General features: G+C 35.7%; 5 protein-coding genes and 1 non-coding gene across 14 annotated transcripts; 2 read left to right on the plus strand and 4 right to left on the minus strand.

Moving 5' to 3' along the window:
- Positions 1-20: 20 nt before the first annotated feature.
- LOC145933513 (DNA polymerase delta subunit 2) lies at positions 21-3,574 on the plus strand. Of its 2 annotated transcripts, XM_083033267.1 has the most exons (9): positions 21-153; positions 524-773; positions 861-1,057; positions 1,142-1,443; positions 1,521-1,737; positions 1,807-2,044; positions 2,112-2,401; positions 2,481-2,621; positions 3,440-3,574. In XM_083033267.1, exons 3-8 carry the CDS (start codon positions 889-891, stop codon positions 2,597-2,599), a joined length of 1,335 nt encoding a protein of 444 aa, XP_082889393.1. In that variant the 5' UTR covers positions 21-153; positions 524-773; positions 861-888; the 3' UTR covers positions 2,600-2,621; positions 3,440-3,574. The 2 variants fall into 2 exon arrangements, with proteins under 2 accessions (XP_082889393.1, XP_082889392.1); XM_083033266.1 differs by lacking the exon at positions 3,440-3,574 and having other exon boundaries at positions 2,481-2,922.
- LOC145933515 (class E basic helix-loop-helix protein 22) lies at positions 3,393-5,148 on the minus strand. Its single transcript, XM_083033275.1, has 3 exons — positions 4,937-5,148; positions 4,528-4,768; positions 3,393-3,741 (listed from the first exon to the last, which is right to left on the minus strand). Exons 2-3 carry the CDS (start codon positions 4,750-4,752, stop codon positions 3,436-3,438), a joined length of 531 nt encoding a protein of 176 aa, XP_082889401.1. The 5' UTR covers positions 4,753-4,768; positions 4,937-5,148; the 3' UTR covers positions 3,393-3,435.
- A 597-nt stretch (positions 5,149-5,745) lies between these two features.
- On the minus strand, positions 5,746-8,219 carry Dph1 (diphthamide biosynthesis 1). 6 transcript variants are annotated; one of them, XM_083033271.1, is made up of 5 exons: positions 8,095-8,219; positions 7,206-7,521; positions 6,830-7,137; positions 6,378-6,761; positions 5,746-6,118 (listed from the first exon to the last, which is right to left on the minus strand). In XM_083033271.1, the coding sequence occupies exons 2-5, from the start codon at positions 7,516-7,518 to the stop codon at positions 5,891-5,893; spliced, it is 1,233 nt and encodes a 410-aa protein (XP_082889397.1). In that variant the 5' UTR covers positions 7,519-7,521; positions 8,095-8,219; the 3' UTR covers positions 5,746-5,890. The 6 variants fall into 6 exon arrangements, with proteins under 6 accessions (XP_082889397.1, XP_082889396.1, XP_082889394.1 ...); XM_083033270.1 differs by lacking the exon at positions 8,095-8,219 and adding an exon at positions 7,893-7,974; XM_083033268.1 differs by lacking the exon at positions 8,095-8,219 and adding an exon at positions 7,893-7,960 and having other exon boundaries at positions 7,206-7,527.
- On the minus strand, positions 7,943-8,014 carry Trnaq-uug (transfer RNA glutamine (anticodon UUG)). The gene has a single exon. It is a non-coding gene; the product is annotated as a tRNA-Gln (tRNA).
- Positions 8,220-8,879: 660 nt separating the features above from the next.
- Positions 8,880-13,056, plus strand: Ais (DExD-box helicase 52). Its single transcript, XM_083034808.1, has 11 exons — positions 8,880-9,133; positions 9,785-10,021; positions 10,105-10,290; positions 10,358-10,613; positions 10,692-10,764; positions 10,838-11,041; positions 11,132-11,222; positions 11,313-11,435; positions 11,523-11,673; positions 12,049-12,124; positions 12,213-13,056. Exons 1-11 carry the CDS (start codon positions 9,047-9,049, stop codon positions 12,415-12,417), a joined length of 1,689 nt encoding a protein of 562 aa, XP_082890934.1. The 5' UTR covers positions 8,880-9,046; the 3' UTR covers positions 12,418-13,056.
- A 123-nt stretch (positions 13,057-13,179) lies between these two features.
- Positions 13,180-16,264, minus strand: Hfw (leucine-rich repeat domain-containing protein hfw). Of its 3 annotated transcripts, XM_083034811.1 has the most exons (9): positions 16,124-16,264; positions 15,694-15,986; positions 15,345-15,603; positions 14,952-15,269; positions 14,703-14,872; positions 14,430-14,612; positions 14,196-14,354; positions 14,004-14,123; positions 13,180-13,911 (listed from the first exon to the last, which is right to left on the minus strand). In XM_083034811.1, exons 3-9 carry the CDS (start codon positions 15,601-15,603, stop codon positions 13,639-13,641), a joined length of 1,482 nt encoding a protein of 493 aa, XP_082890937.1. In that variant the 5' UTR covers positions 15,694-15,986; positions 16,124-16,264; the 3' UTR covers positions 13,180-13,638. The 3 variants fall into 3 exon arrangements, with proteins under 3 accessions (XP_082890937.1, XP_082890939.1, XP_082890936.1); XM_083034813.1 differs by lacking the exon at positions 15,694-15,986 and having other exon boundaries at positions 16,124-16,255; XM_083034810.1 differs by lacking the exons at positions 15,694-15,986; positions 16,124-16,264 and having other exon boundaries at positions 15,345-15,609.
- Between the last annotated feature and the right edge of the window lie 17 nt (positions 16,265-16,281).

Raw genomic sequence — 16,281 nt, forward strand, 5'->3', positions numbered from 1 at the left:
TGCTCATTTCTACACTTTTTAAAGTCAGATATGCGCATATGTACGAATGTTGGAGATAGGAAGAGGAAAGCAAAGCCAGAAATATAAATGCAAATTGCAAAATTTTGTTACGTGATTATTTTATGTATATAGTGACACATTTGTATAAAATAGGCAAGTTTATTTATGATCATTGTACAATATATTCCTTTTGCTACTATACACACTGATCGTTTCCTCGTTCAATAATTTTTCAATGATATAAAAATATTAAAACTAATATCAATTTGAATGAAACTTTTATGTCCTTGATAACAAAAATGTATGATAAATCAATTATTACTGTCTTACGTCACTATATGTCACATCATTGATTTATGTTGACAAAAAAGAAAAAAGATAACCGAGTGTTTTAATCGCGCGAAAATTTATTGCACCTGTACAAATATATTTTTTTCATGTAATGCGATCTGTGTATCAAGAAATCTTCAAAATATCTCGAAATTTTGTCACGCGTTATTTATAATTATATTTACTCTTTTAGCCATTTAGAATGAAGCCATCGGCGCCGCAAGATTATGCAAAGGTTTAAAAAATATCAATGTTTTGATCTTTGATCTCATCTCTTTAAAAAACATGGCGTGTTGCCATCATATCTTTCCCCTCCACGTGCTATGAACATGTATTGCGGCTGCGATCTCTGTGTTTCTGTATGTGACAGCATATATAATCATAAATCATATGATTCTTCAAATCTCGCGCGTTTTTCTTCGAGATATGGAAAACAATGAAAAGTAAGTATTATTTGGATATTCTTTTTTTTTTTCTATAATTATCGTTTTGACGATAACATTTTGTCTTTTGTTATTGTGAAATTTCAGAAACACGAGTTGAAGATTTCATAAAGAGATGGAGGGCGACGAATCGCGCGAATATAACCGGAAAATTGTCTCCTTCAAAGACTTTGGCAGATTTAAACTGTCGGAGAAGAAATACGACGATAATTCTCTCAATATATACACAGCGAGGCTGAATGATTTGCGAGAAGACACACTACGCAGAGCGAAATTAAAATGGAGTAAGTCACAAGTTTGTATATTCTCAAAACCTTTCTTCACTTATCACTTGTATTATCTACATTATTCTACTTTATATGTTTTAGCCAATTATTCATATGTAGAGGTCTCATGCTTGGTCCTGGAAGATCCACAAAAATCTTATATTCTGATAGGAATACTCTACAAAGATCAGAAGTTAAAACCTTCCTTATTGCGTGATCTCAGCAAGGAGCTGCAGGTGGAAGCTCAACCAAATAAAAATTATGCGTCGACTGACGACAAATTATTTCTAGAGGACGAAACATTACGTATAAGATTAGTAGGAAATCATGTGAACATTCAAGAAGTAGTCACGGGACTTGTCTGTGCCATACTAGGGCACGAATTAGAAAATGGAACATTCTGGGTATATACTTATTAATTAATAATTAATAATTAATAATTTTTATGATGAGAATACAATATGCTGATGTTTGCTCGTAGGTAGAGGATTGGTGTTTTCCAGGATATTGTCCAAAGCCTTGTGTATCGAGTGGCTCATTGGTGGAAAATGCAAAAATTCTGCTAGTTTCTGGATTAGATCTTGTTAACAATGCAGATCAGCTTAGCTTAGATTTACTTTCGGAATGGATAACTGGGATGGCAGGCAGTATCGACGCGCAAGAGGAAGAAGCAGTAATTGCTAGAGTCATTGTTGCTGGTAAGAAAACTGATGCGTATTTTCCGATTGGCGATGATTCAATTCATGTACAAATAATGAAATGTTTAGGGAACACCGTTCGTGGTTCTGCAAAGATATACCATCACAAAGGCTACCACGAAACGAAATCATATGATCAACTTAAGATCAAAGAAGATATAACAGCAATGCATAAGCTCGATGCTTTTCTCAGTAATATCCTGCACTGCTGTTGTGTCGTGTTGATGCCCGGAGAATTCGATCCTACCTGCAATTATGTCATGCCTCAACAACCTTTTCATCCATGTACTCTGCAAAAGTCGGCCAGGTAGCAGCGATATGTTTTCGGCCCGTCAAGAGCATCCATTATGTAATACTATTCAGATATAACGCAGGTTCAAGAGCATGCATGGTGCGACTAATCCATGGATCGGGGATATCGGGGGTCGTGTCGTAGCCGGTTCTTGCGGACCGATCGTGGATATCATGAAAATCGCTGGATTATCCGAATTGTCTCCGTTGGAGTGGCTGGAGCGGACCTTAATCTGGCGACATTATGCTCCAACTGGTCCGGACACGTTTCCGATTTATCCGTTCTTTAAAAATGATCCATTCGTTATGAAGGAATGCCCGGATATATATTTCGCCGGAAATATGGATAAATACGATACGAAATTAGTTACAGGTGAGAGAATATTTTTTATCTAATTTGATCATCAGCTCTTTTGTTTACGAAATAATGCTCATGTATACCGAATTTCTAGCTGATGAGGGGCAAATGATAAGATTGATATGCATTCCAAAGTTTTCGGAAACAAAGACAGCGGTGCTAGTCAATTTGCAAGACCTGACGACCCAGGCCATTTCATTCGGTGATGGCTGATACAATTTGTATTATATAAAAGGTAAAATAAATTGTTTATTATATCAGGAAAATTATGGTAATAAAGCATCAAAGAATAGAATGTACATAATTTCTAAGGGACACAAATCAATATATAAAACTTTACAGAATCTTTTCAAATATATATATATATAATTAAATTTATTGATCCGAATATATATATATATATATTATATATATTGTAAGTGTATATATAATTATTTATTACAGTTAACATAGCCCGTTCATTTTTGTGTATATCTTAATGAAATACTTAATATAAGTAATTTATGAATAAAAAATAAGAATGTTTTATAAAGCAATTTGTATAACAAATAATAACATTCTTGTTTCATAAAGCCATCCACGAACACACATATAACTTTCTAATTATCTCTTCACATACATACATACATACATACATACATACATACATACATACATACATACATACATACATACATACATACATATATAAACAAACATTTATATTTATACGTAATTTTTCTCTAAATGATTTTGTCTCTGCAACTCATATTGAAAAAATAATACAAGGTACATCTAAAATAAAATATAATATTATTATTTATATAATATTCTCTTTTACTCATTTCTGCAATAATGAATACTATCTTTCTTTGGCACACATTTAGTATTTCCTTAAATTATTATATCAGTCATAAAATACATCATTTTACTTTCGCTAATTGTAAAATTTACACATATGCGTTGAATTATTTTTCTTAAACGCAAACGCATGCACGGATTAAGGAAGGAAGACCAGTAGTCGAAATTCTCAATTCTCAAATACTTTATCTCGATAATCATTTAACTTTTCAGAGACCAGTAACGTTGTTCTGATCGTTCTCCCATCGTGAATGCTTACTCTGATAAAAGTTCTGAGTTTCCGAAGCGCAAGATCTGGAGGCGATAGGAATATTCACGCGAACGGTCGATTCTAATCGCTGCTCGCTGCTCGACGAATCTTGAGTTTCGGAGCCGCTCGTCTGCTGATCCTCCTCGCTTCTCATGGCGCATATCACGTCCGTAAGGGCCACTATATAATTTTTAGCCAGAGTCAGTGTCTCGATCTTCGAAAGCCGTCTCTCTTTCGTAACGTGCGGGATCACCTCGCGCAGAGACTAGAAAAAAAGAAGAAAAATCATTAATATATATCTTAGCAAGATTAATATATTATACAATATTGTGTATTTTTCGTACAATTAATTCTTCAAGAAAGATCAGAATCTATAATAATCTTTTTATATGAATTTTTTTATCAATACCCTAACAGCCCATGATATCATACGAACATTCTATACTGATACTGTGAATGTACGTACTGTATATAATATATTGAGAACATCTCTATAATATCTCTTGTAGTATATCATTTTTCGTATAGTCTCAGGATATTATCAGAACATCTCTTATAGTATATCATTTCTCATATATTCTCAGTATGTTTTCAGAACATCTCTTGTAGTATATTATTTCTCGTATATTGTCAGAATATACTTTTACATATATTCTCAGAATATACTTTTATGTATATTCTTAGAATGTACTTTTGATTTACGCTGATAGCTACGCCACCTTAAAAACGTAATTTCCGATATTGTCAGTATCGGTCTTTCTTTGTTTCTGTTACAGCGGTCTCGGGGTGAAAACCCATATGGACTGATATTTTCCGCGTAACGCGTATCGCGTAACCAATCAGAACATTCAATTCCGCGTAAAGGAAATGTGGAACAGCTCTGATTGGTTACGCGGTACGCGTTATGCGGAAAATATCAGTTCATGGGTTTTCACCCTCAGTCTCAGTCTCTTCTCGACGATAATTTAGGATTATTTCAGAATTCGATAAAAAAGTACAATCTTACGTATATATATAATAACATATTATATTATATTATGTATTCACATACTTGAAACGCATCGTTCAGGCTGTGCATTCGCATACGCTCGCGTTCATTGCTCTCCAGCCTCCTGAGAGTTTTCTCCCGTGCCGTGTTTCCCCTGGATGGTTTTGACAATTTTAATCCCGACGATTCCGTTCTTTTCGCCGTTCGTCGCACGCCTCTACATCCTTGCGATGATTCCGTCGTCCACTTTGTCTCCCACGTGTTCTCGTTCGTCACCTTAGATCGCATAGTATGTTCTTTTCCCCTGATGAAACAACAATAAAATTTCTGCTGCGTGATACGATTTTTTAAAGATATATTTTTTCTCTGCATATGTATATATATTTTTTTTTCTTTAACTTTATGTATGTATTATATATGTATATATTCTTTAATTTTTTTAAATTGATGCTTAGTATTTTCTATGACTTACTTTTTGCGAATGTTAGGATTGGATTGTTGGTTAATCACTGTGGAAAAAAAAACGATCCGTGATCCTTCTCTCACGATTAACGTTCCATTTGTCGATTTAATGCATTTTAAATAATATTATATGACAAATTTCCACGTCAGAATTTTTTCCAAAAAATTTGAATCTATCGCAGCTTGCGGTGCCGCGTGTACTTGTTGAGCCACGCTGGAACAACGACTGACGTCGCGACGTCGGGGTGCGGCCGGCGCCGCCTTCCACCCTCGGTATTTTATTCCGTACCCTGTGTCCTTTTCTTTCAATAACATCGGTCGTTTCATCGATGTTGCACTTCCATACTTGTGCAATACATTTCTTCAGCGATAGAGTAACAAGAAAACACATTTGATTTTAATAATTATCGCAAAACGATACTCCGATATATATTTGGAGAGAACACTTTATATAAAAATTGTAATAACTTCATTATTCGCGCGCGTTAATTTTTTTCTCAAAGCTTTTTTCACGACTTTATATCGCACATATTCTCCAAGTATTATTTCAAGCGAGCGTGTTTAGTTTGCATTATTCTTAAATCGCTTTATTTTCTAATCGTAGAAAGCAGATGGAAAGAGCGAATCACGAGTGTTTTACGTCTCGTACACCCTATATATACAATGTTCCGGCATCTATATATGTATGTGAGCGGGCTACAGGTGGGCGTATGACGTAATTCGCCCACGCGGACCCTCCTATCTCTGCCCATTATCGCTCCGCTATCAACAACTTGGGGATGACGGGGGTTTAATATGGATAGCGTTCGGATGCACACCTGTTCGAATTTACAATTTGTATTTGACGATAAACTTATTAAAAAGCTCTTTTCGCAAATTATGCGATTATGGAAGAGGAAGATAAAATGTTAATCGTTAATTCAATATAGGTTGACAGCGAGTTTAAGAGTCTCTTCATTTTTTTTTATTTGTCCATTTTGCATTTACCGCAACAAGCGTCTGTTTTTTCTAATTCAGATTCCTTATGATTAGCGGTCCACGGCCCGAGACTGATGTTTGCATAAAAATCCATGGGGTAGGGTCGTTCCATGTGAAAATCGGCGATCCTGAGGGCGACAGCGCCTTCGTACGGTGTGAGAAATGGTTTCTCGAATGCAACACCCCAGTCGATGCTCAATCGTGGACATGCAATCTTGATTAAAACACATTGATATATTTCAATCTTTTCAACTACGATATATTGAATTACATCAAACCGATTAAAAAATTTGTTCGTTTTTTCTCCATATATAGCTTATTTTTAATTGTACATACATACATTATTTATTTATTTTTTCTATTTAATAATTTGTGTCTCACAACTCTTTATTAAAATAACTATAGAAATTAAAGAAAAAAAAAAAAACAATTTTTTGATCAATTTGACGTTTATCTTACGGAAATGATCCTACTTGTATAAAGGCATCGATGCCTTTGAATAGCTTGATCTTGTCCGGAAATATTTCCGAGAGCAGTATTACAACGTTTTCCTTTCCCAAGGCGTTAATTGTATTCTGCAAGTTTTTCAGTACATTAGGACTACCCTGCCTGCCCAAAGTGCCGAGTATTAAAGCATATTTGTCAGTCTTTGCGGCGCGTTGTATCGCCTCGTATCTAGTCTTTAGCATTCTTTCGTGATCGTAAAACTCCTCGGTCAATTTTTTCGCGTACGGATCGTATTTGAACGCTTTCAGCTTAGGATTGGCAATCATTGCAGCTTCCAAGTGAAAACGACCATCCCCTATGTAGATTATTGCATCAGCGCAGCGAACTTGTGGGGCTGTGCATCCTAAAATCTTTTCAAAGAAATTATTTATGAGTATTATTTTAATCCTTATAGAAAAGAATTTATTGTACTACATACTTCTCCAGGACTGAGCGGTTTGCTTTGCGGCACTGAAACTTCGTAACCTTCTCTCCTCAATTCTGATGCAACTGCTTGTACCGTTGTAACAAATTGTATTGTACTGACTAGTGCTAACTTTGTAGTGACTGGCAGAGTAGCTTGCAGACAATTCACACAATGTGCAATATCGATTTTTATGTTAACAAACACATAGAGCACTTTGATATCAGCAGTCTGATCTACAGGTATAAGGCACGAGTGTCCATAGTGGATCAGAAAGTCTGCATCCAATGCTCGTGCAGTGTAATCGTCCACGCAGCAAGCTCCTGTAACGTGGTTCTGTAAAGATATTGTGCTTGTAAGGTATTGAATAAAAATACTTGTCTATTTTTACCATAAGTAACATCGGCCATAATAACAGTCTCTGCTTCAGTAAAGTCTTCGATAATGTCTGCTATGGTTGTGGCATACATTAGAAGACCTTCTGGCATTTGGAGAACCACTCGCTTCGCCTTGGCCTCCCTGATCCTCCATATCGTCTTGTGTATCTCGAAATTATAATTCGACGGTAAGGCTGCTATGGCAGAGTTCAGTAAAGGATCGTTCAAGAGTTCCTCAGGAATTTTACTGGCTCTCACGGGAGCCTTGAAAACTTTACGAATGGGTTTCGCCTTGATAACCACCACAGAGTCGCATTGCTCGGTCATCTTCTGAAACTCGTAGTCAATTTAATTTTCAAAAATGTTCTATGTTCTAACACCAGGTCTACGTAAATGTCACGTCGCGATCAAGTTAAAAACAATCATTGTAATACGTTTTTTAACTCGAGAAAGTTATTCGACACATCTAGCCCTTTGACTTTCAATATTTATTCACATTATTTATTCTTTATATTTACGATAAAGTTATAAGTAACTTTGAGTGTTTTTCTAAAAGCAGGTTATGTCAATGCTATTAAAATTAGGTTATGAATCATGATAAACAAGACATCTTGGTACTTTTGGCAAAATTTACCACGCCATATGTGCGAGTTATTAAATTTCGACGCAGTATATTTTGTAATTATATTAAATCGATATACTCGTGTAAAATATAAATCATTGACAATTTCCAAAAAAAAAAGATTCATCTAGGTCCCACCGAGATTTGAACTCGGATCGCTGGATTCAAAGTCCAGAGTGCTAACCATTACACCATGGGACCTCGCTTGAAAACTCTTTTCTATATCGTCTATTAAAGATTTTCATTCATATTATATATGAATTTCAATCTTTTTTTATTACCTTTTTTCTTTTCTTTCTCTTCTTATTCCGCTGAAATTCTAAGCTCTCTTTTCCAATTCCTTTTTCAATTCTCTTTTGCCTGTTTGGTTTATCGACCTTCGTTTCACGCTAAAAGTTCAAATCTTTGCTCCGATTGGTCACTTTAAATCTAATCTAACCTGATCTGAAAAAGCCACGCTGTAGCCAATAAACTTGCAGATCTCAAAAAACGGTACGATGATTGGCTACCGCGTCGCGTTTCCGGTTTCCGCATCCTGTAATAAAAAGCTAAGGCCATTGTGGCTTCTGCAGCCAGCGCGATTTCGCGACACACGACGCGCGATATCCAATGAGCGTACAGCTTTCTCGAAAAAGCTGTACGCTCATTGGATATCGACGCTTAAACTGACGCTACAAATATTTGATCGATATATCGGGATGGAGAAATCCTTATCTCTTTCGCTCTGATCAATCAAATGATTCAAATGATAGAAATGATTGAAAAATTCACGTGCCATAACAGTAGGAAGGAGGAATAAAAACACGGCCCACAGACGTAATAAAATACGTAGATGGAACATCAGCCATCGATATGCGCGCGCGTTCGACTTTAACCTTCAAGTGGCGCTGCGTCACGTGGTCGCGCGGCGGTCGGAATTCGGCGGCGCGGAGTGGGGATGAGTAGTGGGGGGTGCGCCGTGCGCCGCGCGCGCATCTCCCCACCACTCACCCCCACTCCGCGCCGCCGAATTCCGACCGCCGCGCGACCACGTGACGCAGCGCCACTTGAAGGTTAAAGTCGAACGCGCGCGCATATCGACACGCGCTCTCTCTCTCTCGCCGTAAGCTAATCGACAAATCACAGTCGAGCATTCTCTAAAGTCCCTAGAACATATGGAGGCTAATCGCGGAATTTTCCAGCGAATTCCTTGCGCTCAGAGCTCAGATGGTATGAATTGTTTCTAACGACGTCATGGATGCTTACGATATTTTTAAGAAAATCTCACGCGGCTGTAAATTCGACTTAAAACGCTTTCGAGAAGATGCAGAAAGATTTGGGGTAATTAATTATTTATTCTTCTTTATTTGTTAAGATTATTTGCAATAGATTCTCTCTGTAGAGGTTATTTTCAAGCATGTATGTACACGTGTGTTTGTGTTTATATTGGGTTATTCGAAAAGTTCATAGCGTTTTTTTTTACGAAATTTAAAGACTTTGTTTAAATTTAACTTCTGTAAATGTTCACATACGATACTGTTCGATGTTTTTAATATCTGGACGAAGTCTTGTGTCGTAGGCTGTTTTCAATTAATATCTTGATTTCATCTTTTGCATGCAGTATCATCAAGATTAAAATCATATTTATTTCCGAACGATGGATTCTTTAACAGAATTGTTTCCGTAAATAGTACATAACTTTTTCGTTGTTTATACTGAGTTTTTTCGGAAATAAAAACAAAGATGACGAAAATACAGATTTTATTTTCTTCCATTTTTCTTTATACGAATAAATTTAACTATTAAAAATTATTAAATTTAAGCAAATTTTACAGTAAAAGACGCGTTGAAATATGACTTTTTAAAATATACTGACATAAAAATATCAACAAAGAACATGTTGCCATGTAAATACAATATTGACATCATTAAAAAATGCTACAAACTTTTCGAACAATACAATATTATAATATTTATTATAATATTTTTCAGCTGGTGAGACCGAAGAAAAATGATGCGAGCATTAAGAAGGAAACGATAAACGATGAACCGGTAGAGTCTAATAATGTAGATAATAACGCAAAGAGAAAGCGATCTAAGGATGAAAAGGAGGATGAAGAGATAACATTGTTGAATGATCTGTCAGCGCCGAGAGATGAAAATGTTCCATCTAAGAAACATAAAAAGATCATGACTGCTGACAAGATATTGAAGTTAGAACAAGAAAAGGTATGAAATCTATATAATAAGCTAAATATAAGTAAACAAACAATTTCTCTGTGATTGTATCTAGAATACTTCTTGTTTTTCAGATAAATCAACTGAGGAATGCGAATCGCATTTCAGTCACGGGTAGTCGTGTACCTAAATTAATATTAGAATTTAATGAATTAAGAACAAATTATCAAGTGCCAGAAAACTTGTTGAAGAATATGAGAGACAGTGGATATATGATTCCTACGCCGATACAAATGCAAGCAATGCCAGTTATGTTAGAGGTAAAGAAACTAGTTTTACAACTAACATTACAAATATTTTAATTTCTTTTTCTATTATTGTTAACAGGGTAGACAATTATTGGCTTGTGCTCCAACAGGATCAGGGAAAACTGCAGCATTTTTGTTACCTGTCATTCACAGCTTACGAGGACCACAAAAGAAAGGTTTTCGTGCTGTTATTCTAAGTCCTACAAGGGAATTGGCCAAACAGACGTACAGAGAATGCCTGAAAATGAGTGAAGGTTATGACTTTAGAATTCACATAATCGGCAAAACAAATCAGGCTCTTACCAAATATGGACCCTCAAGCTCGCAAAAGTTTGGTGAGTGTAGTAGATAGAAAGATTTTGATAGAAATTTCTGATTTTTTATTATTACTTTTAACAACAAATTTGTTTCAGATATTTTAATTACTACACCAAAGCGATTAGTTTTTCTTTTGAATCAAGATCCTCCAGCCATTTCATTAAACAAGTACGTCTTTTACAAATAATTATGATTTGATTTTTTATAGATATATATAATAATATTTGTTTATTTTACACAGTGTAGAATGGTTGATTGTGGATGAAGCGGATAAACTTTTTGAAGAAGGGACACGCGGATTTAGAGAACAATTGGATGAGATTACAAGAGCTTGCACTAATACAAATTTACATCGGGCTATGTTTAGTGCGACAAACACCCCTGCAGTTTCAAAGTGGTGTCGCCATAATATGAAAGGACTTGTGACAATAACGGTTGGACACAGGTATAATAAATGTCATGTTATTTTGAATTTAAATGAATTTTCTAAAAAAAAAGTGAAAATTATTAATAGTTTTCTTTTACTTACTTATAGAAATGCAGCTACAGATATGGTAGATCAAAAACTCGTGTTTGTTGGCGACGAAAGAGGCAAATCGTTTGAACTTAGAATGATGATTGTGAAGGTACGATCAATTTTTAATTCAATTGCAATACTTTAATACACTTTGAAAATAATGTACGATTTGATAAATTGTTTAAAATTGTTAACAAAGGGTATACCACCACCGGTCTTGATATTTGTACAAAGTAAAGAGAGGGCTCAGCAGCTTTTCAAAGAGATTCTATACGAAGGTATTATGGTGGAAGTTATTCACGCTGATAGAACAACGACGCAGGTAATAATAATTAATAAGAAAATACCCTCGCGCACGTAACTGCGTTCGCAAAATTGTAATTACATTTATCACATTGTATTTTTCCAGCGAGATAATATCGTACGTGCCTTCAGAGAAGGAAAGATCTGGGTCCTGATTTGTACAGAACTGATGAGTAGAGGTATAGACTTCAAAGGCGTAAATCTCGTTATAAATTACGATTTCCCGCCGTCTGCCATCTCTTACATTCACAGAATAGGTATGTACCAGTGAATACTTAGGTCAGCGTTGTCTCGTTTCTTTAAAATATGCGGAATATTGAGGCCATTCTCCTTCCTCTTCCCCTCCCATTCCTGCTATTGTTAAGCGTACTCCAAACAAGAACTTTGACTCATCTCTTTTGTGAATTATTTTGCGTATTGATGGTACTAAAAATAAAAAAAAAAAAAAAACACGGTCAAGTTCTTTCATAGAATACAAAGAACGATGGTTATCGATTCGTCTTATCACTATGTAATGGTAAGATTGCATTTTCGCGAAATATCATCGGGAGTGCGACTACGTTAAAGAAACGGGATGGCGTTGAGTCTGCGAAGATGGTCATCTTCTCATTTGAATTAATTTTCTAAAACAGGTCGTACTGGCCGCGCTGGTCACAAAGGAAAGGCCATAACGTTCTTTACTACAGAGGATAGAACAAACTTGCGGAGGTATGTGTGTGTTATTCTGTCTCTCTCGTGTCCGAGTTATATGTATCACAATAATATATAAAATATTGTGTGCTTTTTTCTTTTCTAGTATCGCAGCGATTGTGCGCGCGTCCGGATGCGACGTTCCGGATTATTTGCTGGCTATGAAGAAGCAAAGCAAGAAAGAACGACGTAAACTCGAGCGTTCGCCTCCCAAGCGCGGAAGGATATCAACCGTCCCCATGTACAAGCGACAACGTAAGCGCAAATCGCGTAAAAACGAACAGAAATCAAAGCCAGAGAAGGAAACGTAGTGAGTAGAATAATCATATCAGTTGAAAAATTTATGTTAAATTCAGTGAACTTTATATGGAATGTGCACTGCTATGCTTAGTGCCCGGGCCTCAAGAAGAAAGACAGGTTGCTTTGAAACAATTTTTGTCTGTCTAGTAAATTTTAATTGGTCAATCATTTTATATGTTCTCACTACAAACCAATAGAAGGAAAGGAAAAGACATAGGAAAGTACGGATTTAGTTCGTTTTTCCTCTCACTCGACCCGTTTTCTTATAATACAGTTCACATTCCAGTATAGTATAGAGTTCACTGGTTAAATTTAACAAATCTCATCACATGTTCCAAACGGTCCACAGAAATTTTTGTGTTAATTTAACATAATACAGTATGTTATAAATAGTGTCACGAATATTGTGTTATTTTAACATAATTTTAATGTAAATATTAACTTAAAAAAATGTTACTTTTATATTTTATCATCCCCACTTATATTATAAAATAAAATCAACATTTTTTTCTGTGAATTTTAACAGCTAAATTTTGTCACTAATAATATGAAACATATTTGTGTAAAATTGCACATTGTTATTTTTACACTTTTCAATTGTTTTAATAATTTAACATTTGAGTTAAATTAACACAACAGCAATATATTAAATTAACACATGAATGTGTTAAATATTTAACATAAAAATTTTTACAGGAACCGTTTTTAACAAGAAAACAAATTTTCAAACTGTATAATATGATCTTTTCACATTGTGAAATAAATGCAAGATCTTTATGTAAAAGAGAATTTTTTATTTGAAATATGATATCTGTATGAATGTGAAGTTTTGAACTTTCAAAGAATTCACTTTGTATAAATAATTTATTCAGATATAACAATACCTACGACTTTATGTAGTATTTTTACATATAAATCCCTATTAAATATGGCATTCCTTTGAATATATATATAAATATTTTAATGCAAATCTTTAACAATCATATATATACTTTTTAAACAGTAATATAAATTTTATCAAAATATACTTTGTCATGGACTTGTATGCAGAGATTACTTTGGATATAGCACACTGCATTACAGAGCACTGAATAATTGACACAGTATAATGTTTGTTTTTCCGAAGGCACGAAATTGATGTTTTTATCCCTAACAAACCTATCCTATCTTATTTTTTTTTTTATTGCACATTTTCACAGATTGGCAAATCTCACTAGCTTGTATAACGCGATCTACGTTTCGAATAGCCAATCGCACGGTAATTTTGGCATTTTATTTGCTGGCCACGGAAGATATCCTGCTGTTTTGAATACCCAATAGTCATACGACACTTTGGCTATCAAGCCTATTAAAAGTATCACCTCAGTAGCAATAATATAATATATATAATCCGTCCAGTCTCCCGGATACACACACATCTTTGACGGCTCTAGATCAACAACTTTGTCCTTTACATTTTCGCACATTACTTCATCAGAGTCCAGTATTCGTGTTTGCAACCATGCCTAAAACGAAAGAAAGTGAAAATTATTTTCTTCATTAGAATTATATTTTATACTTGTATGTGTAATTTGTTGTTTTCTTATAAAAATCATACCTTTAAATACTTTGCGGTATTACAATCACAATGCAATTTATTGCCTCCTAGTCTGACCAAATTTCTTGAACTCAGGTAGTTCTTATTATGTGCGCTTGGACTTAGTATGTATGTTGGCAGCTAAACATATATTGTTACATTTAGAATTTGCATTTGATATCTTCAAAGAATTAAATATGCCTTTTCACTCACTGATTTAATTTTATTGTATCGTAAGCTTAGCAAAGCGTAATTATCCAGAAACTTGGAACCCTCCAGCTTGTTTATCGAAGAAATATTATTATAGTCTGCATAAAACTCTCGTAGATCCTCGTAACACGGATTAGTGCTCAAGTCATCTAGAATTGTAATCTGAAAAAAAAAATCCAGAAAATATTTTACATTGAAATTAATGGATATACAGTAAAAGGAATATTACAAACATACATTATTATAGGAAACATTAAGCGCTATTGTGTTTTGTGGCAATTTCTCAGGTAGTTCCGTCAATTGCATTCCACTGCAGTCTACATTTACAGCGTGAGTAGGTGGCTTGCCTTCGATAATATCTAATCTTTTAATATCACACTGACATTGCCAGGTATCACCTTTTGGACATTCCGTTTGTAGCTGAAAGTGAAAACTAATTCAGATTATCTCGTATGAAATCTTACAATATTACACACACACACACACATAGATACATGTATTGAAACATACCAAACTGAGATAAAGCACTTGTGTAAGAGGTACACGTTCGGTGGTGTTGAACCAATGCCATGTCGCCAAGGAAGAGCACACTGTCTCGTTTTCGCGATTAAAAGTAATTTGCTTTTCACCCGTTTTATTGATATACTGATATACATCGTGGCACGAAAGTGTGTTTGTTCCTGTATAGAAAGAGAAAGAGTATATTTTAATTCAAGTGTACTGTTCCATCAAGAGATAACAACATATTTGATATTTTACCTGAAATATCTAGCCAGAATTCCCGACCGTTCATCGTATTCAAAGCTGGAAGGTGAGTGAGTTTATTATAAGACAGATCCAAAGTGGTGAGCTGCGCTAATCGTGTCAGCGAATTGTTCTCTACCTCCATCAACGCATTATTCGAGAGATTCAGGCACTGTGTGGGCGTCATCATGAGAAATTGTCCTTGCACTTTTTTAATCCTGCCATCGGTTATAGCCAGAGACTTCAGCCTCCTCCAACGAGTTTCGCTTACGTTGAATACATCCAACGTCGCGTTACGTATGTGTACGTAACTTATATTTGAATATTGAAATCCTGAGGAGCATAAGATAGAAATTTATCATCATTCGAGGAGATTCAAGAGAGATTTCCTTGCATCATAATGCTCACCTATGCAAGTAAGACCATAATCTAAAGCCTGTTCGTCTATATTGCAGCAGAGCGCAGCGTTGCTCTCGGGTCCATTCGCGAGCGTGATCCTCTTGCAGGGACATCTGTCAGACTCGGGACAGTCCGCGGGCTGTCTGTAAAAACACGGTTCCGGTAGGGAGCTGGAGACTCCGCTGGACGCCTGTTGCTGATCCTCCTCTTCCGTACGTGCGCTGGCCATTCCAGCGTAAAGGCACATTATCATGGCTAACCACTGCATCTGCATCCGAATGCAATTATCGTAAATACAGCTATGCAGCCTCAAATATATATAATCCGTCGCTTTTTACAAGCGCGCGCAAAAGTTTACCTTTGACGTTAATCGCTCCAGGGTATATCGATCCGCGAATACGATTCGTTAATAAATTAATTTGTATACAGATCGCTATTTCGTGTAATAGAGCGAGATGCGCGTCTCGTTTGCGTGAGAGCGCCGTGTATTTAATTAGCGGGGATGCAAGATGCAACAGTTCCCCGTTCACGGGGCTAATTCAATCAGCATACTTGATTACTCGCGGTGGCCTCGCACTATCGCATAGCACAAACGAATTAATTCGTTTAACCGCGGCCACACTCCAGCCACCTCGGGTCGCCCGGATTGACCTGTTGATTAATCGAAATTGGTCGGAGGGTTCGCGCGCGTTCATTACACTCGCTCTTGACTCGACTCGCGCGCGAGTGCGTCAATTAAGCGATAGGAGATAGGAGGAGGGGGGATGCATCGCAGAATATTTACTTACGTTCAAATATGTTTTGTAATTCTTTCTTCAAAATATATTGACGTCTATTTTTTATCATCTTCAGGAACTTTGATGATGATAAAGCATTTTATCGATGATTCGCATCGCGCGATGATAATAAATCTTTTAATTACTACATCAATTTTACGATTTATAAA

Source organism: Prenolepis imparis, unplaced genomic scaffold (genome assembly GCF_030444845.1).
Source record: "Prenolepis imparis isolate NDT839.2.m4 unplaced genomic scaffold, iyPreImpa1.0 SCAF_3, whole genome shotgun sequence".
NCBI lineage: Eukaryota > Metazoa > Arthropoda > Insecta > Hymenoptera > Formicidae > Prenolepis > Prenolepis imparis.